The 27,905-nt window shown below is 45.7% G+C and overlaps 1 protein-coding gene across 1 annotated transcript; it reads left to right on the top strand.

The window, feature by feature from the left end:
• The first annotated feature begins 234 nt into the window (after positions 1-234).
• Positions 235-27,413, top strand: LOC121288559 (tumor necrosis factor receptor superfamily member 9-like). Its single transcript, XM_041207151.1, has 7 exons — positions 235-330; positions 5,453-5,563; positions 9,582-9,725; positions 19,725-19,812; positions 21,240-21,388; positions 25,604-25,738; positions 26,978-27,413. Exons 1-7 carry the CDS (start codon positions 258-260, stop codon positions 27,094-27,096), a joined length of 819 nt encoding a protein of 272 aa, XP_041063085.1. The 5' UTR covers positions 235-257; the 3' UTR covers positions 27,097-27,413.
• Positions 27,414-27,905: the final 492 nt, after the last annotated feature.

The following is a 27,905-nucleotide window of genomic DNA, read 5'->3' as shown; positions in this document are numbered from 1 at the left end:
AAGAACCAGTTTCAGTGAAGCGGGGGGGTGGGGGGGGGGGGGGGAGGGGTGACCTCCAAGCCGGGCGGGAGGTGGTACTGGGGGTGTGATCTCGCTTCTCTGTGGGCTGGGGGTCAGGCTTAATGTCCACCCCCGGGGCTATTACACCCTGGGTATTCCCCAATTACGTCAGCCAAACCACGGTCTTAGGCACAAGCTAAACACAGAGGCAGACAGCCGGTCTCCCTCACTCTCCTGTGTGGCTGTGTACAGCGAGGATGGAAGGTGCACTCCTGCTGGCTCTGCTCGTCCTCTCGGTAAAGGTGTCCTTGGGCAGCGACTGTTCTGCAGGTAGGAGCGCGGTTGCTGGTGCCCAGCCTCATTTTAACTGACCAAGCTATTTACTATTCGCTGATTGTGGCTCTAACCTGGGGGTATCGGTTCAATGATCCGCTCCTGCAAAACGGCAGTGAGTGAAAATGGGACCAGAAACTTTAAAAGCTTATTTATTTGTAGATTTAGACCGATTAACTAGAAATGTACAGCACTCCATCTGTTCCCTTCTCTCCAATGCTCCATTCATTCTCAGTCTTTCTCTCTCTGTTTCCTTCCTCACTGTTGCATTCCCTTTCTCAATCTTTCTCAGTCTCACTTTCTCTCCCTCCTTCACTGTTGCATTCCCTCTCTCAATCTTTCTCAGTCTCACTTTCTCTCCCTCCTTCACTGTTGCATTCCCTCTCTCAATCTTTCTCAGTTTCACTTTCTCTCCCTCCTTCACTGTTGCATTCCCTCTCAATCTTTCTCAGTCTCACTTTCTCTCCCTCCTTCACTGTTGCATTCCCTCTCTCAATCTTTCTCAGTCTCTCTTTCATTGTTACATTCCCTCTCTCAATCTTTCTCAGTCTCACTTTCCCTCCTTCACTGTTGCATTCCCTCTCTCAATCTTTCTCAGTCTCACTTTCTCTCCCTCCTTCACTGTTGCATTCCCTCTCTCAATCTTTCTGTGTCTCTTTCTCTCCCTCCTTCATTGTTGCATTCCCTCTCTCAATCTTTCTCAGTCTCACTTTCCCTCCTTCACTGTTGCATTCCCTCTCTCAATCTTTCTGTGTCTCTTTCTCTCCCTCCTTCATTGTTGCATTCCCTCTCTCAATCTTTCTCAGTCTCACTTTCCCTCCTTCACTGTTGCATTCCCTCTCTCAATCTTTCTCAGTGTCTCTTTCTATCTCACTATCTCAGTCTTCCTCTTAATTCCAACACGTATTCTGTCCAGATTTTGAAATCAGCCGATAGTATTGATGTCAGGAGGGGTATAGGTCAATTTAAAGCTCTCCAGCTGAAACAATCAACAGACTGTTTCTCGGGTGGTTAGGAACGCTGTCTCTTTAACATTTGCCAGGAAATTTAAACTATCCGAGATCATTTTAAAAAGCCGAATGTGGAATGAAGTGGGGTATTGGCCAATGTGTGAGCGACACCCCTGCTGCTCTCTCTCTGTGTGTGTGTGTGTGTGTGGTGTACACCCAGGAGGAATAACCGCAGTTCCTTTCCTTTTTTTAACAACTTCTCCTTTTTCACCCAACTCTCGAACTTTGCGCCGAGCTTTTCCTGGGCCCATTGACCCCGGCCGCTGCTCTCACATTGAACTCAGCCTGTGAGACACCCACCTCCACCACCCCCCCCCCCCCCCGCCCCACTGGGGGAGAGAGAGCAGATGACGCGTTTCGCACAATTTGACTGGAATTTTTGCTCTTATGAAATATGAAGGGATGAGTCTGCACCTTATTGATGATGAGCCAGAGTCTGACTGCAGTCACCTGAAGTTAGATTATTTACAAATCTCCGCGTGAAAACTCCGCAGGCCCCAGTGACCCAGTGTGTACAGGGCTGCACATCACTGCAAGGACTGGACCCGGGTCCCCTTTCCCTCCTTCCCATTCCCCTGTACCTCCTCCCTCTCCCCTTAGTCTTTACTTCTCCCTCCAACCTCTTCACCCGCTTTACTCCCTCCCCCTCTTCCCCATGCCCTCCCCTCTTCCCCTCCCTGTTCTCCCCCTCTTCCCCCTGCCCTTCCCATTTTCCCCATGCCCTCCCCTCTTCCCCTCCCTGTCTTCCTCCTCTTCCCCATGCCCTCCTCCTCTTCCCCATGCCCTCCCCTCTTCCCCATGCCCTCCCCTCTTCCCCTCCCTGTTCTCCCCCTCTTCCCCCTGCCCTTCCCATTTTCCCCATGCCCTCCCCTCTTCCCCTCCCTGTCTTCCTCCTCTTCCCCATGCCCTCCTCCTCTTCCCCATGCCCTCCCCTCTTCCCCATGCCCTCCCCTCTTCCCCTCCCTGTTCTCCCCCGCTTCCCTCTTCACCACCTCCCATTCTCTTTCTCCCCTCCCATTCTCCCTCCCTCTCCCCTTCCTGTGATCTCTGCCACCTCATTAACAATCATCACCCCTTTCCACCCAGCACTTGATCCAGTTGGCCTTTCTCCACGGATGACTTGCACCTGATGCCCACAGCCACATTTTTGCAGCCGACACCAACCAATAAGACATGGGTATCGTGGTTGATTTTTGGCCCACCCCCCCTCTCCTCAGAATTCCTGGGGTTTAATTGTCATCCCCCTTCCACAATCCCCCATCCCCATCTCCCTGCCCACCCCACAACCTCCCCTGTCTGCCTTCAGCTAACTCTGCATACCCTGACCCAGAGATCTTTATGGTCTGTGTGGCTCAGTACCACTTGGCCAATGAGCATTCGGTGGGGAAGGTTCTGGAACTATTTCTTGAGATCCTGCTTTTTGGCTCTTCTAAGAAATGAAACTGCCTCAGAAACTCCCCAAAATTTCTTCAGACAATCATCCAGCAGGGAAATCCACTATTGGGTTATTAAATATTTTTTGGGAGGGCTGAGGAACTTGGTATCCCCTCTCCCTCATCACTGTCCCCACCCCCTCATCACTGTCCCCACCCCTTCATCACTATCCCTTCCTGCAGTCATCAACTTGGCTCCCTCTATTGCTACTCTATACCTGACCAGCAGGGGGCACCCATCTATGGTATTCCCCCAAGTCGCTTGGTGACAAAACAAAAAACTCCGGATGCTGGAAATCCAAAACAAAAACAGAATTACCTGGAAAAACTCAGCAGGTCTGGCAGCATCGGCGGAGAAGAGCAAAGCTGAGGTTTCGAGTCCTCGTGACCCTTCGACAGTTGAAGGGTCATGAGGACTTGGAACGTCAACTCTTTTCTTCTCCGCCGATGCTGCCAGACCTGCTGAGTTTTTCCAGGTAATTCTGTTTTTGTTTTCACTTGGTGACAGTGTGTGCCAATTGTTTGAGTGGTACTATCTGTTTGTTTAGTGGTGATTGTGAGAATACATCTCCCCAGGAACCTAAGAATGAAAGGATAATGCTGAGCACTTTTGGCAAGCAGTGAACGTAATACACCAGACTCCTCCATAGGTACGTAGAGAAGGACCCACACCCAACACCACCCCCCCAACCCCAACCCCACATGGTTTAATATATGATTATCCAGTCACTGGCCCAGGCACCCAATTCCAGGAAGTTGCCAGGTACAGTCTCTGGCCTGTGTTGAGGTTAACTGATCTCAGCCAGTGCTGCCTTTACCCTCAGTGCCCTGGGCTAGAAGATATTCTCCAAGTGAAACCCATAAATGTACAGGGCTAGGGTACGGGTTTCACTGGCATTCCCTCCCATGTTAAGCCTGGGGACGACATGGGTCAGTTGTAATGTCCCTTGGGATCGATTAACTCTGGGATTGAATGTGGAACCACCCTGATCTGGGGGGGGGCTCAGCTTGGAATATGATCACATTGAAATCAAGAACTAAAAGTTAAGCAGCCCTGTGCCTTTGTGGAAGGGAGGGAGGGAGGGGGGGGATGAGAGTCTGAGGGGTGAGGGGCTGAGGGAGGGATAGGGTGCAGGGCTGAGGGGCAGTTATGAAGAGGTAGACCTGCACCCTGTTTGATGTCAAGACTCTGCTGGCTACAGAGGGAAGGTGAGAAGGTGAATCATCACCCAGAGTAACAGACAGTATCATACCGATTCAATTACTAACGGGGAATTTTCAGGTTTATAAATAACACTCTGATTCAGATGTGACAAGATGGCTTAAATATATCAAGAATTATTGATCATTGTGTGGCTTTCAAAAAATTTAGTAAGAATTTCAAATTGATTGATGTCTGATCGAGGGATCAGAGTGTTAAAGTCAAGGGAAGAATGAATATGGGTTTGTAGAGAGTCTTTCACAGCCTCAGGGAGTTTCAAGGCTCTTGACAGCCAGTTAAATACTTTTTCAAGTGTAATCAATGTTGTAATGGTGGCAGACATCTTGTGCATAGCAAGCTCCCACAAACAGCATTGTGATAATGACCAGATAGTCTCTTGTAACGATGTTGATTGAGGGATAAATATTGACTAGATCACCAAGTATAACACCCCTTGCTGTTCTTTGAAATAGTGCCAGAGGAATCATTTACATTCACCTGAGAAGACTGGGTCTCCTCCGAAAGATAGCATCTCTGACAATGCAGCACTCCCTCAGTACTTAGATAAAAGCAAAATACTGTGATGCTGAAAATCTGAAATAAAAACAGAAGGGTCATATGGCCTCGGAATGTTAACTCTGTTTCTCTCTCCACAGATGCTGTCAGACCTGCTGAGCTTTTCCAGCATTTTCTGTTTTTACTCCCTTAGCACCACACCGGAGAGTCAGCCTGTATTTTGTGCACAAGTCTCCCCTTCCCCAGCCAATTGAGTAAAGGAGCCTCTGGGAAATCTCACTGGAGTATTTTATGGGTGAAGAAATATTTACCTCCCCAGCGATTGGCCTTACTCCAAGAGAAGTGGGGAGAGATGAAGTGAGGGAGGAAGAGAAAGAGGGTAGGAGGGAAGGAGGGAGAGGGAGAGGGAGGGAGGTGAATCGAGTGGCTTGAGTTAAATTTAACTTCACTGATTCTGAGTAACTCAGTTCAGTGGAAGTTTGTTTGTTGATGGTGAGTTGGGAATATTGGGTGTTTTCTTTCCCTTCAGCCCCTGTTGGAGGGGAATTCAACTTCAATTTCCAGACGTGGAAGAGCAATGCCTCAGAACACAATTCTCATTTATATTAAACTGTCCCAGTCATTACCCAGTGACTGTTGCTCAGAGTACCTGTGGGGTCATCAGGCAAGGACAGGATTGAACTTATAACATGGTACAGTGTAGATGGGGGCCTTTTGGCCTATCATTCCTGTTCTGGCTCTCTGAAAGAGCTATCCAATCAGTCGCAGTCTCCTGCTCTTTTCACGTAGCGCTGCAAATCTTGACTAATGCTCTTTCATAATCACTGACACTTTCTGAGGGTGAGGCACTGAAGGGTGACAACTGCTCAAATTAGTCTACATGACAAGTGCTGGGGGGAGGAACCAGGGGAAAGTTGCACTGGTTACACACTATTGATGAGTAATGGTATTGTTCACAGGCTCGTTTCTGAATTCTCAAAATGAGAAGTGCACACCCTGTCCAGCAGGATCGTATACAGAGAGTCCGAACAGAAGTCATTCCTGCAAAAGGTGTCAGCTATGTTATGGAGGTAGGTGCCTTCTACAAATGGTACCTGGTGCTGTCTTGTGTGCATTCATAATAGATTCTCATTCTTATGAGGGGACAGCGAATGTATTTCAGACAGGACTACGTCCAGAGGTTTGGGTTGCTCTGTGAGCTTCGCAAAGCCAGACAGACCATTTCCTCCTCTCACCTCCCCAAGAAAATTCAGGTCTCCTGTGTAAAGCAATGGGGTTTCCAAGGGCCTCAGGACTCAGTCCACTTACTTCATTCATCAACCACTATGAGAAGGTGGTGGTGTCATGGTATTGTCACTGGACTAGTAATCCAGAGATCCAGGGTATTGAATCCAATAAAAAATCTGGAATTAAAAGTCTAATGATGAAATTGAAACCATTGTCGATTTCCATAAAAACTCATCTGGTTCCCTAATGCCCTTTAGGGAAGGAAATCTGTCAGCCTTACCTGGTCTGGCTTACGTCTGGCTCCAGACCCACAGCAATGTGGCTGACTCTTAAATAGCCTAGCAAACCACTCAGTTGAATCAAACCGCCAAAAAGTCAATAAAAAGGAATGAAACTGGACGGACTATTCAAAAACCTGAATTCCCCCGTTCACTCTGAAAAGCCCTCTTCACTAACTTCTGGGGCCTAGTGCCAGACTTGGGACAGCTGTCTCACAGACTAGTCAAGCAACAGCCTGACACTGTCATACCTTTTCTTTATTCATGGGATGTAGGCATCACTGGCTAGGCCAGCATTTATTGCCCACCCTTAATTGCCCTTCTTCAGAGGGCATTTAAGAGTCAACCACATTGCTGTGGGATCTACAGTCACATATAGACCAGACCAGGGTAAGGATGGCAGATTTCTTTCCCTAAAACCCAGATGGGTTTTTACAACAATCGACAATGGTTTCATGGCCATCATTTAGGCCTTTAATTCCAGATTTTCATTGGTTCAAATTTCACCATTTGAACCCAGAGCATTACTCTGTCTGTACTAGTCCAGTGAGAATACCATGATGCCACTCCCTCGCCATCCTTACAGATCATGTCCCAGACACCACCACCCTTGGTATGTCTTGTTCCACCAGCAGGACATACCAGCAGAGTTGGCGGCACAGTGATTTACAGTCAGGAGGGAGTCCTCAACATCAACCCTGGCCCCATCAGGTCAAACATGGGCAAGGAAACCTCCTGCTGATTACCACGTACTGCCCTCACTCAGCTGATGAATTAGTGCTCCTCCATGTTGAGGAAGCACTGAGGGTGGCAAGGGTGCAGAATGCACTCTGGGTGGAGGACTTCAAGGTCCATCACCGAGAGTGGCTCGTTAGCACCACTACTGACCGAGTCCTAAAGGATATAGCTGCTAGACTGGGTCTGCAACAGGTGGTGAGGGAACCAACAAAGGGAAAAAACATACTTGACCTCATCCTCACCAACCTGCCTGCTGCAGATAAATCTGTCCATGATAGTATCGGTAGAGGTGACCACTGCACAACCTTTGTGGAGATGAAGTCCCGCCCCCACATTGAGGATACCCTCCATCGTGTTGTGCGGCACTACCAAATAGGATAGATTTTGAACAAATCTAGCAACTCAAGACTGGGCATCCATGATGCGCTGTGGGCCACCAGCAGCAGCAGAATTGTACTTTGACACAACCTGTAACCTCATGGCCCGGCCTATCCCTCACTCTACCATTACCAGCAAGCCAGGGGATCAACCCTGGTAAAGTGCAGAGTGCAGGAAGTAATGCCAGGAGCAGCACCAGGCATACATAAAAATGAGGTGTCAACCTAGTGAAGCTATAACACAGGACTATTTACTTACCAAACAGCATAAGCAGCAACTGATAGCCAGAGCTAAGCAATCCCACAACCAAAGGGTCAGATCTAAGCTCTGCAGTCCTGCCACATCCAGTCGTGAATGGTGGTGGATAATTAAACAACTCACTGGAGGAGGAGGCTCCACAAATATCTTCATCCTCAATGATGGGGGAGCCCAGCACATCAATGCAAGAGATAAGGCTGAAGTGCCGAGTGGATGATCCATCTCAGCCTTCTCCAGAGGTCCCCAGCACCACAGATGCCAGTCTTCAGCCAATTCAATTCACTCTACGTGATATCAAGAAATGGCTGGAGGCACTGGACACTGCAAAGGCTATGGGCTCTGACAATATCCCCACAATAGTCCTGAAGACTTGTGCTCCAGAACTTGCTGTATCCCTAGCCAAGCTGTTCCAGGACAGCTACAACACTGGCATCTACCCGGCTGTGTGGAAAATTGCCCAGGTATGTCCTGTACACAAAAAGCAGGACAAATCCAACACAGGCAATTATCTCCCCAGCCGTCTACTCTCGATCATCAGTAAAGTGATGGAAAGGGTCATCAACAGTGTTATCAGTGGCACTTACTCAGCAATAACCCGCTCACTGATGCTCAGTTTGGGTTCCGCCAGGGCCACTCAGCTCCTGACCTCATTACAGCCTTGGTTCAAACATGGACTAAAGAGCTGAACTCCTGAGGTGAGGTGAGAGTGTCTGTCCTTGACAACAAGGCAGCATTTGACCGGGTGTGGCATCAAGGAGCCCTAGCAAAACTGGAGTCAATGGGAATCAGGGGGAAAACTCTCCTGGGGATCACCATTGACCAGGAACTGAACAGGACTAGCCACATAAATACTGTAGCTACAAGAGCAGGTCAGGGGCCGGGAATTCTATGGTGAGTAACTCACCTCTTGACTCCCCGAAGCCTGTCCACCACCTACAAGGCACAAGTCAGGAATGTGATGGACTACTCTCCACTTGCCTGAATGAGTGCAGCTCCAAACAACACTCAAAAAGCTTGATACCATACAGGACAAAGCAGCCCGCTTAAATGGCACCCCATCCACAAACATTCACTCCCTCCACCACCGATGAACAGCGGTAGCAGTGTGTACCATCTACAAGATGCACTACAGAAATTCCCCTTAGACAGCACCTTCCAAACCCACTACTGCTACTACCTAGAAGGACAAGGGCAGCAGATTTCTGGGAACACCACCACCTGGAAGTTCCCCTCCAAGCCACTCACCATTCTGACTTGGAAATATTTTTTCTTTATTCATTTACAGGATGTGGGCATCGCTGGCTAGGCCAGCATTTATTGGTCATCCTTAATTGCCCTTGAGAAGGTAGTGGTGAGCTGCCTTCTTGAACGGCTGCAGTCCCTGTGGTGTAGGAACACCCACAGTGCTTTTAGGCGGGGAGTTCCAGGGTTTTGACACAGTGACAGTGATTTATTTCCAAGTCAGGATGGTGAGTGACTTGGAGGGGAACTTCCAGGTGCTGGTGTTCCCATCTATCTGCTGCCCTTGTCCTTCTAGATGGCAGTGGTTGTGGGTTTGGAGGTGCTGTGAAAGGAGCCTTGATGAATTCCTGCAGTGCATCTTGTAGATGGTACACACTGCTGCTACCGTGCATCGGTGGTGGAGGGAGTGGATGTTTGTGGATGGGGTGCCAATCAAGCAGACTGCTTAGTCCTGGATGGTGTCAAACTTCTTGAGTTCCTTCACTGTCGCTGGGTCAAAATCCTGGAACTCCCTCCCTAACAGCACTGTGGGTGTATCTACACTACATGGACTGCTGCGGTTCAAGAAGGCAGCTCACCACCACCTTCTCAAGGGCAACTAGGGATGGGCAATAAATTCTGTAAATGAACATTTTTAAAAAAGCTAAGGTCTGTCAAAAGATTGACCCATTCCTGGGCTTTAGTGAGTTAAGTGTCAATATCTCTCTCTTACTGTCTTTCTGTGTCTTTGTTCTACTCCACTTCCTGTTTCTCTCTCTCCCTCGCTCTCTATGCCACTCACCCTGTCGTTGTTACTCTATTGCTTTCACGTCCTGTTTCTCTCTCCCTTTCTCTGTTGCTATCTCTTTGCCCATGTTTTTTCTCTCTCCTTTTCTATTTACCTCCCTCTCTATTCATGTTTCCGTTTCTCTATTCCCAGTGCCGTTTCCTCTCACTCTCAGTAACATTTGCTTTTCTGTTTTGAAAGGTAAGTTTTTGATTCTGGAGTCCTGCACAGCAACCTCCAACACCAAGTGTAGTTGTGTCGAGGGTTTCAAGTGTACGACCATGGAATGCACATCCTGTGAAGCCCACAAAGTGTGCAAAAAAGGACAGGAAGTGCAGAAGAAGGGTAAGCAATCATGAAGAGACCAGTTTTTCAAATGTTTGTTTTATTCTTTTTTAAGAATTACCAGTAAATTGTCAGAATATAATCAGTGCAGCCCGATATAACCTGAGTATTGCCCAGTACTACAGTCTGATATAACCTGAGTATTGCCCAGTACTACAGTCTGATATAACCTGAGTATTGCCCAGTACTACAGTCTGATATAACCTGAGTATTGCCCAGTACTACAGTCTGATATAACCTGAGTATTGCCCAGTACTACAGTCTGATATAACCTGAGTATTGCCCAGTCACTACAGTCTGATATAATCTGAGTATTGCCCAGTCACTACAGTCTGATATAACCTGAGTATTGCCCAGTACTACAGTCTGATATAACCTGAGTATTGCCCAGTACTACAGTCTGATATAACCTGAGTATTGCCCAGTACTACAGTCTGATATAATCTGAGCATTGCCCAGTCAGTACAGTCTGATATAATCTGAGCATTGCCCAGTCAGTACAGTCTGATATAACCTGAACATTGCCCAGTCACTACAGTCTGATATAATCTGAGTATTGCCCAGTCATTACAGTCTGATATAATCTGAGTATTGCCCAGTCACTATAGTCTGATATAATCTGAGTATTGCCCAGTCACTACAGTCTGATATAATATGAGCATTGCCCAGTCAGTACAGTCTGATATAACCTGAGCATTGCCCAGTCAGTGCAGTCTGATATAACCTGAGCATTGCCCAGTCACTACAGTCTGATATAACCTGAGCATTGCCTAGTCAGTACAGCTTGATATAACCTGAGCATTGCCCAGACAGTACAGTCTGATATAATCTGAGTATTGCCCAGGCAGTACAGTCTGATATAACCTGAGTATTGCCCAGTCAGTACAGTCTGGTATAATCTGAGTATTGCCGAGTCACTACAGTCTGATAAGAACATAAGAACGTAAGTAATAGGGACAGGAGTAGACCATTCGACTCCTTGAACCTGCTCTGCCATTCAGTAAGATCATGGTTGATCTTCTTGTGTTTAGATTTTCACAGTCCCATCTAACCCCAATAATCTTTGATTGCCTTGCCTAACAAGAATTTATCTACTCCTGCCTTAAAAATATTCAATGACCCCGCCTCCACCACCTCCTGAGGCAGAGAATTCCAAAGTCGCACAGCCCTCTGAGAAAAAACTTCTCCTCATGTCTGTCCTAAAAGGGCAACCCATAATTTTAAAACAGTGCCTCCTAGTTCTGGACTCACCCACAAGAGGAAACATCCTTTCAACATCCACCTTGTCAAGACCGTTCAGGATCTTGTATACTTCAACTGAATCACCCCTCACTCTGCTAAACTCCAGTGGAAACAACCCCAGTCTGTTCAACCTTTCCTCTTAAGGCAACCCACTCGTTCCAGGTATCAATCTAGTCAACCTCCTCTGAACTGGCTCCCAAAGCATTTACATCCTTCCTTAAATAAGGAGACCAAAACTGCACACAGTATTTGAGATGCAGTCTCACCAATGCCCTTTGTAACTGAAGCATAACGTCCTTACTTTTATGTTTAATCCCTCTTGTAATAAAGGATAGCATTCCATTAGCCTTCTTTATTACTTGCTGTACCTGCATTCTAACTTTTTGTGACTCATGTACTAGAACACCTAGATCCCCCTGCACCTCAGAATTATGCAGCCGTTCTCCATTTAAGTAATACTTAATTTTTTTTGTTCTTCCTGCCAAAGCGAACAGCTTCACATTTTCCCACATTAAACTCCATTTGCCAGAACTTTGCCCACTCACTCAGCCTATCTATATCCAGCTTCAACCTCCTCATGTCCTCTTCACAACATACTTTCCTATCTATCTTTGTGTCATCTGCAAATTTAGCTACCATGTCTTCACTCCCCTCATGCAAGTCATTGATGTAAATCATAAAAAGTTGACGCCCCAGCCCAGACCCCGGTGGGGCTCCACTCGACACATCTTGCCAATCTGAAAAAGACCCATTTATGCATGCTCTCTGCTTGCTTTCTGCCAGCCAGCCAATCTTCTACCAATGGTAACATGTTACCCACTACACCCATGCGCTTTTATTTTCTGTAATAACCTTTGATATGGCACCTTATCAAATGCCTTCTGGAAATCCAAATACATTAAGTCTATGGGCTCCCCTTTATCCACTGCGCATGTTAATCCTTCAAAAGACTCCAATAAATTGGTTAAACATGATTTCCCTTTCACAAAACCATGCTGACTCTTTCCATTTGCCTTGAGTTTTTCTAAATGCCCAGCTATAACTTCCTTAATGATCAATTCCAATAACTTCCCCACGACAGACTTCAAGCTAACTGGCCTACAGTTTCCTGTTTTCTGCCTCCCTCCCTTCTTGAATAGAGGGGTTCTTTTTCCTACTTTCCAATCTGATGGAATCTTTCCAGAATCTAGCGAATTTTGAAAAATTAACACCAGCGCATCAACTCGTTAGTCATCGCTTAAGACCCTAGGATATAGTCCGTCGGGACCCAGAGACTTGCCAGCCTGCAACCCCATCAATTTGCTCAGTACTGGTTCCCTAGTGATTTCAATTTCACCAAGTTCCTTTCTCCTGTTCGCCTCCTGATTTGCAGCTATTACTGGAATGTTTTTGTATCCTCTTGTGAACACAGAAGCAAAATATTTGTTCATTTCTTCCACCATTTCCTTATTATCTACTATTAACTCCCCACTGTCACTCTCTGCAGGACCAACACTCACTTTTCTTACTCTTTTCCTTTTTAAATACCTGTAGAAATTCTTGCTATCCGTTTTTACATTCCTAGCCATCTTCCTCTTATACTCTAATTTCTTTCTCCTGATTAATCTTTTAGTCATTCTCTGCTATTCTTTATATTCTATCCAATCATCTGTCCTGCCACTCATCTTTGCAGAGTTGTATGCTTTTTCCTTAAGATTGATGCTTTCCTTAACTTCTCTAGTTAACCATGGATGGTGGGTCCTCCCCTTAGAAATTTTCTTTATGGTAGGAATGTACTTATTCTGAGTATTCTCTTAAATGTCTGCCACTGCTTCTCTATTGATCTATCCTCTAGCCTAGTTTCCCAGTTCACTTCAGCTAGCTCAGCTTTCATCCCCACATAGTTGCCCTTATTTAGGTTCAAGATACTAGTCTTAGACCCACTCTTCTCCCTTTCAAACTGAATGCAAAATTCAATCATATTGTGGTCAGTGCTACCTGGGAGTGCCTTTACTCTGAGGTCACTAATTAATCCTGTCACATTATATAATATCAAGACTAATATAATGTGCTTTCTCATTGGTTCCAGAACATGTTGCTCTAAGAAACTATCTCGAAAGCATTCTAAGAACTCCTCATCCAGGCTACTACTGCCAATCTGATTTTTCTAGTTTGTGTGTAGATTAAAATCACCCATGATTATTGCTGTCCCTTTATCACAAGCACACAATACTTTCCCTTGAATACTTTGTCTTATACTGTGGTTACTGCTATGGGTGCCTGTAGAATACTCCCACCAATGACTTATTTCCCCTACTATTCCTCACCTCCACCCAAACTGATTCTACATATAATCTGAGTATTGTCCAGTCAGTACAGTCTGATGTAATCTGAGTATTGTTTGGTCATTGGCTGTGGACCTGACTCTCTCTTTTCCCATTGGAAGCTGAAATTCAACTCTCTGAAACTACCCTGACTCTCTCCCACCTTCCCTATCTCTTCATTGGCTGTGATTCCTCCTCATCCTTCCAATTTTCACCTTAGCTGCTCAATATCCATTTTATTGCTCCAAGACCCTTCATGTGAGGATCCCTGGATAAAATGACGTGATAGTGTTTGCAGCTGAGCCTAATTCTGTCCTGATCCCAATATCCACATGCCCCTGCAGTGAATTTATAGTTAGTGGGGCCCTGTGCTCAGCTTCATTTTTACCCCCCAACCCAGGACTGCCCCACCCAGGACCGCCCTGTTGGGACCAACACGGTGATTGGAGGAGGACTTTCTTTAAGAATCTTCCACTGCACTTACCTCAGGGGGACCACATTTGGGGGTTCAGCCATGGGCTGGGTTCGACAAGCCTGTTTTATATTATCTCAAACTAATCTTAAATCTACATTCAAACTATAAAAGTAGCAGCCATTAGGCTGTATTATCCTACAAAGCTCTCAGGTTTATAATGTAACCTGCATTTTGGGGTCCTCCTGTCATTGGGGGTCCAGTGCCACAGCACGGTGTAGTTCATTGTAAATCCACCCTTACACACACACAGACACACACACACACACACACACACACACAGGCACAAACACAGAGATACACACACAGGGACACACACACACTCACACGCACACACATGCATACACAGACACACACACGCATATGCACACGTGACAGTTTTCAAAGCTCTGACTTATTGTCCCCGCCTCCCTAACCCAGTGTTGCTGAGGCCAATTGTAGTCTCTACAGTTGTTCTAGGTGAAAAGGTGAGATCTCACTGGGAAATGAAGCTGGACTACTGGCTCAGTACGACTTTGGGCAGTATATGAGCCAGTGAGTCCATTTCGGGGGATTATCAGCCTGGTTTTGGTTTGGTTCAGTTTGGTTTTGATACCTTTTTAAAATGTGGACAAAGTGGTGAGTTGTTGAAGAGTCGCCATCGTCATCTAAGTGCCCTGCCAAGTGGCGGAAATGATCATGGCCTTCCAAGCTTTCCGATCATAGCAACAGTGGATGACCTTGTTGGAGTTCTGGTTAAGTCAGCCTTTAATGTTGTCCAATTGTTTCCTTTTTGTTGGCCTCTTGCTCTTATTACATTAATCCTTCCGGTGGTGATGAGGTAGTCCAACCCTTCTGCATGGATAACATGTCCAAAGAATTCTATTTGTCTTCTTTGTATACCATTCAAGAGTTCTGTTGTTCTTCCAATCTTATTCAATACTTCATTCATCCCTTTTTCTGCCCAGCTTATCCTTAGGATCCTTCTTAAGCAACATGTTTTGAAGCTGTTGCTTTTCTTTTCTTCCTCTTTCCTAATAATCCAGACTTCACATCCATATTAATTACTGACCAGACCTAACATTTTTGTACACTGATTCTTGTTTCAAGGCTTGAGCTGACCTTTTCTAGAATGTTGCTTAATTCTGTAAAGGCATTTCCGGCTTGTTCAATCCTTCATCGGATTTCAGTCCTGTTTTTCACTTCACTGATACCCTGCTCCTGGGAGAGTTGAGTTGATTGACCAGCTCAAAGTTGCTTCCAGTTACTTCGATGTTACTGGAATGGTCTTTTTTTTTTTGGCATCACATCATCCAAGTTTCTTGCAGTTGAGTGTAAGCCCAGAACCACCACTTGCCTTTACAACTATATTGATTAATTTTTGCAAGTCTTCTTCATTTGTTAGAAAGAGTAGTAATGCTGTACTGAACGTATAAAATAACAAGTTAATTTACAGTAGTTTTAGGAGCTCCTGTTTTACTGACTACACAAAGAGGGAGAAAAACAACAAAGCAATCACCTGACTAATCAGCTGATGAGTCACATGACAAAGACACACACATTGCCCTCAAAGGAAAGGATATACAATCTATTTCAGAAACAAATAGTTCTTTAACCGAGATAGAGGCTGACGCTGCCTTTGAGACCTGTGACCTGTGATGGTGTCTGACTAGCAGGAGTTTCTGATCTTGTAGGTTTTGTTACTTTTTTTTGAAGACTATAGGCAATTCAAAGGGTGTCTTGGAATCTGCATTTCAGAAAAATCTCAGGAGTCTTGCTTGCAGTTAGTACATGAGCATCAATCGATGGCTGTGTTACAGACAGGAGGGTGGTTAAATTAAACAGCCCTGATTTCTCCTCTCACCATCCATCTGTAAACAGGAAGGTGTTTTTGATTTGCTCCATACTTTATAAGCAGTGACCTATTTCCTGACCCCTCAGCTTTGGTGCGATCCAGTTTCTATTAATAACCCCACAGCAAACGCATGATAGGATGAACTCAGAGGTTAGTTTGTTCAAATGCAGGAGGAGGGTAGCAATGTTGCTTCCTTTTCACTCATACAGTAAAGGAGGGGTAGAGAAAAGAAAGATTTACAGGGCAAAGACCACAGAGGAAAGAATTATTGTTTCATGTGAGTCCAGAGTCAAATCAAAGTTCAGTGGTGGATTCCTTCACAAAGGTCAGCAGGCTGAACTGATGCTGGATAATTCACTTTTCCACTACAGTTGACTTCCAAGATAAGATAGGCACGCAGAGATTAATTTGTCTTCTCGGTGATGGTACAGAAGTTCCAGTCAAAACAGCTTAGATGGGGCCAGGCATTCAAACTTGGACAAAGCCCCTTTTCTGTGGTGCTGTTAGATAGATGGAGAGATGGCAGACTGAAGCTTACAGTAGGGCAAGATTGTGTAACTGGTTCTCCCAGCTATAGGTTCACATCACATGACTCCCATCTCTCTACATCACCTTTGACAAAGGATATGTATTCCTCTTCTGGGTCCCCAGGAATGTCCCATCCATTAAGAATTGAAAGGACATGCCACAGGAATCAGTGCTGGGGCCTCCGTTATTTAAATGACTTGAATGAAGGGACTGATGGGTTTCGTAGCTAAATTTGCTGATGACACAAAGATAGGTGAGGGAAGTAAATTGTGAAGAGGACTAAAAAAGAGTCTGCGAAGGGACATGGATAGGTTAAGTGAATGGGCAAACAATTGGCAGGTGGAATATAATGTGGGAAAATGTGAACTGGTACACTTTTGCAGGAAGAATAGGAAAGTGGCATTCTATTTAAATGGGGGAAAGATTGCAAAACTCTGGTTTAGGGGGATCTGGGATTCTTGGTACATGAATCACAATAAGTTAGTATGCAGGTACAGCAAGTGTACAGGGAGTCAAATGGGATATTGTTGTTTATTGCAAGGGGAATGAAATATAAAGATAGGGAATTTTTTCTCAGTTGTATAGAGCATTGGTGAGATCAAATCTGGAGTGTTGTGTATAGTTTTGATCTCCTTACTTGAGCAAGGATATAATAGCAGTTCAGAGAAGGTTCACTCAGCTGATTACTTGGATGAAGGGGTTATCTTACAGGGAAAGAGCTGGGCCTGTATCTATTGGAGTTTGGAAGATTGAGATGTGATCTTATTGAAACGTATAAGATCCTGGGAGGCATTGACAGGGTGAATGCTGAGAGGGTGTTTCCTCTTGTGGGAGAGATGCGAACAAGTGGACACAGTTTAAAAATAAGGGGTCTCCCATTTAAGACAGAGATAAGAAATGTTTTCTCTCTGAGGATCTTTGGTCTGTGGAACTCGATTCTCCGGAGAGCAGTGGAGGCAGGGTCAATGAATATTTTTAAGGCTGAGTTAGATTGATCCCCTTGTCAAACAAGAATCTAAGGGAGTATAGGGGTAGACAGGAAAATAGAGTTGAGGCCACAATCAGATCACAATGTGAGACTGAATCTACTGCCTTGTTTGAGCCTGATTTGGAAATCTCTATCAATTTGTCCCATCCACATTACTGTACTGAATAATTGAGGATGATTCAGTATTATATCATCCTTGGTTAATGACTTGTTGGTATGGATTTTGTATATTGTTACTCCAGTAGATGGTGCACTATTAATGTCATCCTTGTCGCTGTACATAAAGATGTCCATGCCCAGGATAGTTGTGCTATCACTGGGTTTACAGTCAGGATTACACCTGTTACCACAATGTTGGAGCAGGATTTGTATTTGTCCTCTGACCAGGAGGCTTGTACCGACAGAAACTACAATTGTAGACTTCAGTCTGCCTTTGCAAGGTGGAATATCCACCTTCATATCCACCTTTGCAAGCTTAACTGTAATTCACTCTGAAAATCACCCAAACCAATGGACTGAGGTAACTGATGGTGAAGTGTTCTCTTGTCTTTGATTCTTTCTCTATTGCTCTAGCTGTTTGTCTGAGCGTAGGTCATTCTTTTCCATGGCTTTTCATTACAAAATAGTTGCTCTTTCCACACTTGTTGCAGATTTTCCCGATGGGCACAGCTCTCTCTTGTGAAACTGGTGGGTTTTTTATCCCCAGTCCCTGTTCTCTTGCAGGCTTTGGGATTATTTAGCATTGTCCTGAAGCATGTCTCTGTCTCACCTTGGGGCTTGTCTGGCTTTAAATACTGCTCTTACTTTCTGTCCCCTCGTCTCCCCTCTCTTGGAGCTACACCACATGCTTTCAGCCATGTGACAAACCTCTTCCATTTCCAACAAGGCTGAAGCAGCCTCTCATGAATCCTTGAGTCCAACCGCAAGTTGGTCCCAGACCCTCTCTTCTTGCATCAAGTGTGGACCCTTGCCAAGTTTTCACAGTGCTGTGCAACACTGGGCGTATTTCTCATCAGTACCTTGCATCTCTGGATAGGAATATTCTCATGCACAGATTTCTTCCCTGACCACTGTGAGAAGTGGGAGTCGCTACCTGCATTCATTCCTGCTTCCGGCCAAGCTCCATCGGAAGGGAGTCATTTTCCCAGGCTCATTCAAATCCTTCCCACTCTCCAGCAGCGATTGTGGATTTCGAGAGCCGGAGGTGCTGGTAGAATATCTCTCAACATCATCGGGCACACGCTTGAGTTTTCACAAAAATCACATCCATCGCTGCCCTGTGGCATGGCCTTGGCTTGTTACAAGGTGGATCAACTTTTATTGTTTCATAGTTTGCCATTGTGAGATTTGAACTCTTGACCTTGGGGTTACAAACCCAGTACCATAACCACTTGGCTATTTAGGCCAAGCCGGATCAACTTTTATGAAGAATGCAAAATAACAAATTGACTGATAGTCTTTTCAGGACCTGCAGGTGTCCCACATTTTGCTACTTTAGCAGATCACACACACACACAGGAGGGAGAGAGAAAGGAATCAAATCTATCTAATTGTCTGATGAATCACATGGCAATGGTTCAGACACCACGCCCCTATAGCGTATGTGCACCTGGAAACACCAGATCAGATCACTAGCTGTCGGGGGATCAAGGGCTATGTCTCCTTGCCTCTTAGCCCCTAAACCTGAGGTAGAAAGGATCCGTTTGACATTAGTATCACAACTCTCTGAGTCACCCAACGTCAGAACTTTCAAAAACCAAATAGTTGCAGAAGCCACATCCTCTGACAGCCAATAAGACTCATGCAAGAAGGTGAAAATGTTCCACTCGTGTCTCGTGTTTTCTGTTCCATGACTTTCTTTGACCAATATGACCAGTCAACTTAGTCAAATGCAATGATTAAGGTTAAAGATTTGCCCTTTTTACCTCTCCTCAAAGACTAGATTCTGGGGTTCGGGGACTGCATTCTGGGGTTCAGGGACTGGATTCTGGTGTTTGGGGACTGGATTCCGGGGTTTGGGAACTGGATTCCGGGGTTCGGGGACTGGATTCTGGGGTTTGGGGACTGAATTCTGGGGTTTGGGGACTGGATTCTGGGGTTTGGGGACTGAATTCTGGGGTTTGCGGACTGGATTCTGGGGTTCGGGGACTGGATTCTGGGGTTCGGGGACTAGATTCAGGTACTTTGCTCTAGGGGCCATTATTTTGGTCTATGAAGCCTGTCTTTACATTCTGATCTCCCCCAGGGGGAGGGAGGGGTAAGTTTATTGTTGGGAATAATGAACACTCTGCTGGAGAAGGGCTGTGTGGTTTGCTGCTGATTCTCTGGTTGGGGATGAGAAACTGGAACGGCACTGCAGTAAAACATGGGGCTTGACCACACCCTCCACATCACTGCTGTGTGTGGCCCCACTCCCCCTGTATCTGCTGCATCGCACCGGGTGCTGCAGTTTTTACCCCGAATCCTCCCAATAGCTATCTCCAGTTTCTCTTTGCTGGACTGAGTGATTGGCTTTCCCAAGTGCCGTTCCTTTCACAGCATCTCACAGTGGAATATTCTAGATGAAACAAGGATTGACAGGTCTTAGGGGAGCTAAGAATAACAAAACTATCTCTTTCTCCTTTCCCACCAGGTGACTCGTTCAGGGATACAATTTGCCGTGATTGCAGACATGGTACATATTCCAACACAGAGGGGGAAGTTTGTAAATCCTGGACAAAGTAAGTTGTTCATCAGAACGGTATCAAGGCTTTGTTTTCAAGGTTAGGGGAAATGCTTAAAGCTTTGGAAGAACAAATAGCTTTTCTGAGGGAGACATTAATGAGCACAACAACAACTTACATTTATATAGCACCTTTAACATAATAAAACATCCATAAGAGCAATGATCAAACAACATTTGACACTGGGCCATGCAAAGGAGACATCAGAACAGGGGGAGAGAGAGCTTTATGGAGAAAATTCCAGAGATTGGGGCCCAGGCAGCTGACAGTACAATCACCAACGGTAAAGTGATTAAAATCATGGACGCGCAAGAAGGTAGAATTGGAGGAATGCAGAGACCTTGGATGGCTGTAGAGATGAGCAGGTTACAGAGATAGGGAGAGGTGAAGCCTGTACGAATTGAGATGGTTGGACCAGCGGGGAAGGTTGGGGGATGGTGGTGGTGGGATTGGAACCAAGCACAAAACAATGCCAGGCTATGGACCAATCAAGGCCATTGTGGATCATTGATTCAATCCATTGTAGTTGAGCCTTAGAGCAATGAGCTTGGGTTTGACCAGGGGTCTATACTGATTTCACTGCTCTCAGACTGGGCATCAGGAAGGGACTCAGCTTCCCTGGGACAGGGAGTGATGCTTCTGTTGGGGTAGGGGGCTGTGGGATGTGATGCCCCCTGCAGGTGAATATCCATATGATGTCTAGGCTCAACATATACAACTTGGGCAGATAGCAGAAAATGCCTGGTGCCCATAACACTTAACCCAGAGAGAGCTGCACCTTCAGGAGGGAGGGAATCTTGGGAGTAAATTTTTTGCAGAGTGAATTGAAACAGAGAAACCTATTGGCTGGTTGTCTGATGATACCCTAATGTTCCTCCAGTGTCACCTGTTAACTAAGCCTCCTTTACAGTGTTGAATAACCCTTTAAGAGGATGTCAATGGGTAACTTTACCACATGGTAATGCCCCTTTAAGAGGATGTCCATGGGTGGTGCTATTCATTTGCAAACCGAAAGGCCAGAGCCTGTGCTGCTAATGGAAACTTAAAGGCTCCACTCATAACCACAAGTAGCAACCGAGAGCTTTACAAAGGCTTCCTCCATTCTTTAGCGCAGTGAGCAGCTTAAAAATAAACTAAAAGCAGCTGAATGAATCATTTTTTATTTTTACACATTTAGGTTGCTCATTCGCAGTCCTGCAACTGTACAGTCCCGAAGTACATATTACAGAATGAAAAATATTGTTACACTTTGCTCTCCAGCTGGGGTGCACAGGCAATAATCGAAAACCACTTTACATGAGGTCCCATCTGTGTATCAGACCAGTCATCGCACAACTTTCCAAAAACATTTCAATTACAAAAAGCTGAATGAACAGGCTTGTGCTGTCTGTGTGTATAATCTGTTTTTATGTTTATAATACTAGCTGTTTGGAACAAGGTCTCCAAGTGATGAGGATCGGTTCCCAGACAACGGACAATATATGTGGAGATCCATTGACAATCCCAACGATTCCAACCAGCTCAGTACGACTTATAACCAGAGCCCCAAAACAGTCAAAGAAGCCAAGCGAAGGTAGTTCATGTGCATCATTCTTACTATTAACTCTTTTCGAAAGTGAAGAACAACTCGCCTGGAACTTTTTTTCAGGGTTGTCAAAGCACAATGGACCGAATGGCCTCCTTCTCTGCTGTTAGATTCTATGATTCTATTCTAATTTAATCCAGAAATAGAACAACACAAACCTGACTAATAGTGAGACAATGCCAGCCAGCCTCTGAAGCAGAGAGACTACAGTACATTTCAGGTGTCATGCTCCATTGCAACCCCACTCAGGCTCAGCAAAATGTCTCTGTGGCCCGATCAGTACCAAGAGGGGATGGGAGGGCAGTGAGCAGTGTTCTGGTACCAGCTGGCCCCACACATCCTGAGCATCTTGCCCAATAACATGGATGAGAGAGGCTGAGAAACTAACAGCAGCTGGCAGTCAATAGCTCAGTCAGGTGGGTGTTTTATAGCAGGAGCACTGAGCTGATCAGCTGTGACATGACAGGAAATCAAGACAGGATCTCTGCTCCCCCTCCCCAGTGTTGATGGTGTTAGTCATGTCTAATCCCACTCAGCACATCACAAAAAAATTGCCCAATTTCATCTGAAAAATCTCCAACAACACTCAAGAAGCTTGACATCATCCAGGACAAAAAATCCTGCTTGAATGGCATCCCATCCACCACCTTCAACATTCACTTCCACCATCATAGGTACACAGTGGCAGCAGTGTGTACAATATACAAGGTGCACTGCAGTAACTCATGAAGGCTCCTTCCTCTACCACCTGGAAGGACAGGGGTAGCAGTTGCATGGGAACACCACCACCTTCAAGTTCACCTGCAAGTCACACACCATCTGACCTGTATAGCTTTTCCATCACTGTCGCTGGGTCAAAATCCTGGAACTCCCTCCCTAACAGCACTGTGGGTGTACCTACACCACAGGGACTGCAGCGGTTCAAGAAGGCAGCTCACCCCCACCTTCTCAAGGGCAATTAGAGTCATAGAGGTCTGCAGCATAGAAAAAGGCCCTTCAGCCCATCGAGTCTGTGCCAGTCAAACAAGAACCTATTCTAATGCCATTGTCCAGCACTAGGCCCATAACCTTGTATGCCATGGCATCGCAAGTGCACATCCAAATACTTCTTAAATGTTATGAGGGTTTCTGCCTCTACCACCCTTTCAGACAGTGAGTTCCAGATTCCCACCACCCTCTGGGTGAAAAAATTCTTCCTCACATTCCCTCTAAACCTCCTGCCCCTTATCTTAAATCTATGCCCCCTGGTTATTGATCCCTCCACCAAGAGGAAAAGTTCCTTCCTGTCTACCCTATCCTTGCCCCTCATAATTTTATACACTTCAATCATGCCCTCCCTCTATCTCCTCTGCTCCAGGGAAAATAACCCCAGTCTATCCAATCTCTCCTCATAACTAAAACCCTCCAGCCCAGACAACATCCTGGTAAATCTCCTCTGCACTCTCTCTAGTGCAATCACATCCTTCCTTTAATGCGGATTCCAGAACAGCATGCAATACTCTAGCTGTGGCCTAACCAGCGTTTTATACAGTTCCAGTATAACCTCCCTGCTCTTATATTCTATGCCTCGGCTAATAAAGGCAAGTATCCCATATGCCTTCTTAACCACCTTATCTACCTGTCCCGCTACCTTAAGGGACCGGTGGACATGCACACCAAGGTCCCCTCTGATCCTCGGTACTTCCCAGGGTTCTACCATTCATTGTGTATTCCTGTGCCTTGTTTGTTCTGCCCAAGTGCATCACCTCACACTTATCTGGGTTAAATTCCATTTGCCACCGATCAGCCCATCTGATCAGCCCGTCTATATCCTCCTGTAATCTAAGGCTATCCTCCTCACTATTTACCACCCCACCAATTTTTGTGTCATCCGCGAACTTGCTGATCAACCCTCCTACATTCAAGTCTAAGTCATTTATATATACCACAAACAGCAAGGGACCCAACACCGATCCCTGTGGAACCCCACTTACACAGGCACCCAGCCACAAAAATACCCCTTGACCATCACCCTCTGCTTCCTGCCACTCAGCCAATTCTGGATCCAATTTGCCAAAGTGCCTTGGATCCCGTGAGCTCTTACCCTCATTATCAGTCTCCCATGTGGGACCTTATCAAAAGCCTTGCTGAAGTCCAAGTAGACTAGGTCAAATGCAGTGCCCTCATCTACACACCTAGTCACCTTTTTGAAAAATTAAATCACGTTGGTGAGACATGATCTCCCCTTAACAAAACCATGCTGACTGTCCTTGATTAATCCCTGCCTCTCCAAGTGTAGATTAACTCTGTCCCTCAGAATTGCTTCCAATAGTTTCCCCACCACTGAGGTTAGACTGACTGGCCTGTAGTTCCCTGGTTTATCCCTTCCTCCCTTCTTGAATAATGGTACCACATTGGCTGTCCTCCAGTCCTCAGGCACCTCTCCTGTGGCCAGAGAGGTATTGAAAATTATTGCCAGCGCCCCTGCTATCTCCTCCCTTGCCTCATTCAACAGCCTGGGATACATTTCATCTGGGCCTGGAGATTTATCTATTTTTAAGCCTGCCAGACCATTTAGAACCTCCCCCCTTTCTATGCTAATTTCTTTAATAATATCAGTCCTTCTGATTTCCATACTCATGTCGTCCCTCTCACTTGTGAACACCAACACAAAATATTCATTTAGAACCCTACCTACGTCTTCCGGCTCCACATACAAATTATCTCTATGATCCTTGATGGGACCTACTCTTTCCCTAGTTATCCCCTTACTCTTAATGTACTTGTAAAATAACTTTGGAATTTCCTTTATTTTACCTGCCAATGTATTTTCATGCCCCCTTTTTGCTCTCCTAATTTCCTTTTTTAGATCCCCCCTACACATTCTACACTCCTCTAGGGCTTCTGCTGTTTTGAGCCTTTGGTATCTGCCATAAGCCTCCCTTTTTCTCTTTATCCAATCCTGTATATCCCTCGACATCCAGGGTTCCCTGGATTTGTTGATCCCACCCTATGTCTTTACTGGAATATGTTGGCCCTGTACTCCCCCTATTTCCTTCTTGAATGAGTCCCACTGCTCTGACACAGATTTACCCAATTAGGGGTGGGCAATAAATGCTGGCTTAGCCAGCGATGCTCATCACATGAAAGAATAAAATTAGTGGTAGGAAGTGGGGCTCAGCCATTTCCTACTACTTTTTCTGACCTTGAGATAGGTTAAGGAGAGAAGCCAAGGCACTGTCAATCCAGAGAAATAGAGAGAGGATACAACACCAAAACAGGCCATTTGGCCCAACCAACCAGTGCCAGCCTGTAACCCTTCATGTGAGCAAATCGTGTTGTTTCCCCTTCCCTCTGTTTTAAACCTCTGACATTTAATCTTGGATCTCTGTTCCCTTGTTCTTGCTGGAGTCGGTCAGTTTGGGAGTTAGGATTGAAGAAGCCTTGGTGAGTTGCTGCAGTGCATCCACACTGCTGCCACAGTGATGGAGGCAGTGAATGGGCTGCTGATTGGCTGCAATCTGTGTGGTGCCATTCCTGGTGAATGTCGGCATCACTGATGACATCAATCTTCTCCTCACCAACTTTCCAACATCCGTCCCTGGGTAGTGACCAGGAGCAGGGGCACAGGCTGAATTCACCTGATCAGGCCCACTCTTGTCCAAGGACACAAGGTCCAATCATAACACCTTATCCAACGCCAACTAGCTGTACAAATCAGAGAATGGAACCTGGGACATCTTGCTCAGTCATTGAATGTCTTAACCAGTCCAGCTAAGGGCTGAGTTAATAATTGGTTTGATGAAGTGAGTATTGAAACCAGTGACCCAGCCATTGATTTGGAGGCGGGAGGTACTTATGACAGTCTATTTTACATCAGTGTCTATTTAAAGAGTCTCTGTGAACTACAACAAACAGAACTCATGACCGAAAACCATAAGCAAAGTTTCCTGATAAAAGCAAAATAATTTCAGCAGCAAAATGCAATCAGTGGAGCCAATACAAATGAGGAGGATAAAATTATTCCCAGTCACTTATAGCAGTGTTGGCTCCTGGTGTGATTGTCAATTATCCAATCACCTCCATTCCTTGTCCATTACTGTTGTCATCAACTTGCTAAATAAAATAGAGATTCGGTCGTGATTACACAAAAATAACTATTTAATTGTCAGTAGAGAAATGGTGATAATTAACAGCTCCACCCTTTTCACTCTCCCTGCTTAGATGAATCACAGATTGAGGGGATTGCTGGGATTTTCGCCATAATTCTGCTGCTGTGTATCTTCATCCCTTTCAGTTTGTTCATAGTTGTGCAGAGGATAAAACAGAAACACCTCCCACTGGATGTGGTGAATCATGGTAAGTACATGTGCTGCACCTCACGTTCATCCCATCACCAACAGCACCATTACAAGAACCAGATTATTATACCCAACAGACCTGTGCCTTACTCATAATCACCATATCCCTTGGCCCATAACCCGCCTTCTGGCCATATCCCTCGGCCCGTTAACCCGCCTTCTGGCCATATCCCTCGGCCCGTTAACCCGCCTTCTGGCCATATCCCTCGGCCCGTTAACCCGCCTTCTGGCCATATCCCTCGGCCCGTTAACCCGCCTTCTCGCCATATCCCTCGGCCCGTTAACCCGCCTTCTCGCCATATCCCTCGGCCCGTTAACCCGCCTTCTCGCCATATCCCTCGGCCCGTTATCCCGCCTTCTCGCCATATCCCTCGGCCCAGAACCCACCTCCTCGCCATATCCCTCGGCCCATTAATCCACCTCCTCGCCATATCCCTCGGCCCATTAACCCACCTTCTGGCCATATCCCTCAGCCCATAACCCGCCTTCTCGCCATATCCCTCAGCCCATAACCCACCTTCTCACCATATCCCTCAGCCCATTAACCCACCTTCTGGCCATATCCCATACCCATTAACCCATCTTCTGGCCATATCCCTCAGCCCATTAACCTGCCTTCTGGCCATATCCCTCAGCCCGTTAAAATTAATGGGTTTACAACCATGGGTTATTTGCATGACTTCGACTTCCTTTAAAACACAGGATTGTTACAGCAAAAGTTGTGTTCTCAGCTCTCCATGTACATAGTGTTAAACAAAATAGAAAATAATGCAGATCGATTGAGAGGAAGAATGGCAGGAGGAGGCTCATGTTGAGCATAAACTGGCAGAGAGCTGCTGGGCTGAATGATCTGCTTCTGTGTTGTGAAACTCAATGCAAGCAACACCTTGTATTTAACATGGTAAAACGACCCGAGGTACCTCATCAGACAACATTTGACATTGAGACATATAAGGTGACAGGCGAGCAAACACTTGGACAAAGGGGTAAGTTTTAAAGAGCATCTTAAAGAAAGGGAGGAGAGAGATTTAGAGAGGGAATTCCTGAGTTAAGGGCCCCGACAGCTGAAGGTGCAGCCACAATAATGGGACAATGAAACTGGGATTGACAAGAGGCCAAAATTGTTTAAACTGCTCTGGCCCAGAGAAATTTTAGGAAGGAGCCTTTAGCTACTGTAACAAAGTGGAATTGCTTGAGTTACAACATTTCTAATGCTTCTCACACTTCTGCTTTCTAGAGGATCTTCCGGTTGCCCTGGTGACTGCAGTGGATGATCGGTGCAGCTATCATTGTCCTGAAGAGGAGATGGGAGACTGGCAGCTCCGGCAAGAGACCACTCCCAAACCTCCCGAATGAGCCTTGGCCTCCTACAGTCTGAACTTTGAACTGATCACAAGGGCAGCATTGTGAAATGGGGGAAACAACTTTCAAAGTGATTCATTTCTAGAGTAAAAAGCAAAACAACTGCCCAGAAAGAATTGGAATTGTTTAAAGAACTTGGTCTCTTCCTTTTACAGGGTATGCGTAAATCTCAAATGTTATGGGACAGTCACTCCTGGTTACTTTAGGAGTCACAGATGACTGTCCCTTTTTTGTTTCAATTTCTGTAAAGCTCTAACAAGACCCACACTAAATGCCAAAGGTCAAGACCTTGCAGCTCTTTCTCTTTCCAATTGAGTTAAGAGACTAGTAGCTGCATCTAGCATCCAGGAAAGTCCCTTGTTCAAGATAATTGGAAAAGAACTGCGTGTGTGTGGGGGTGTGTTTGGGGGGTGGGGGGGTGGTGGTGGTGGTGGGCGGAGGAAGAGTTCATACTAATTTATTTTTTTAAACAGTGAGTTATTGTGATCCAGAAGGCACTGCCTGAAAGGGTGGTGGAAGCAGGTTTAATAGTAACTTTCCAAAACTTTTGAAAATGAGAACTGGAAAAACACTTGAAAAGAGAACTGTAGAGAGCTATGGGGAAAGAGCAAAGGCATGAGACCTACTGGAAAGCTCTTCCAAAGAACTGGCACAGACATCATGGGCAGAATTGGGGGAGAGGGAGGGCAGAGTTGGGGAGGAGTGATTAATATACAGGAAGATAACCTTGCTGAATGGGCGTCTAATAGTCAAAAGAACTTAATATAGATAAGTGTGAGGTGGTACTTTCTGCTGAGGCTCCT

Source organism: Carcharodon carcharias, chromosome 15 (genome assembly GCF_017639515.1).
Source record: "Carcharodon carcharias isolate sCarCar2 chromosome 15, sCarCar2.pri, whole genome shotgun sequence".
NCBI lineage: Eukaryota > Metazoa > Chordata > Chondrichthyes > Lamniformes > Lamnidae > Carcharodon > Carcharodon carcharias.
This window is presented reverse-complemented; position numbering and strand designations above follow the sequence as displayed.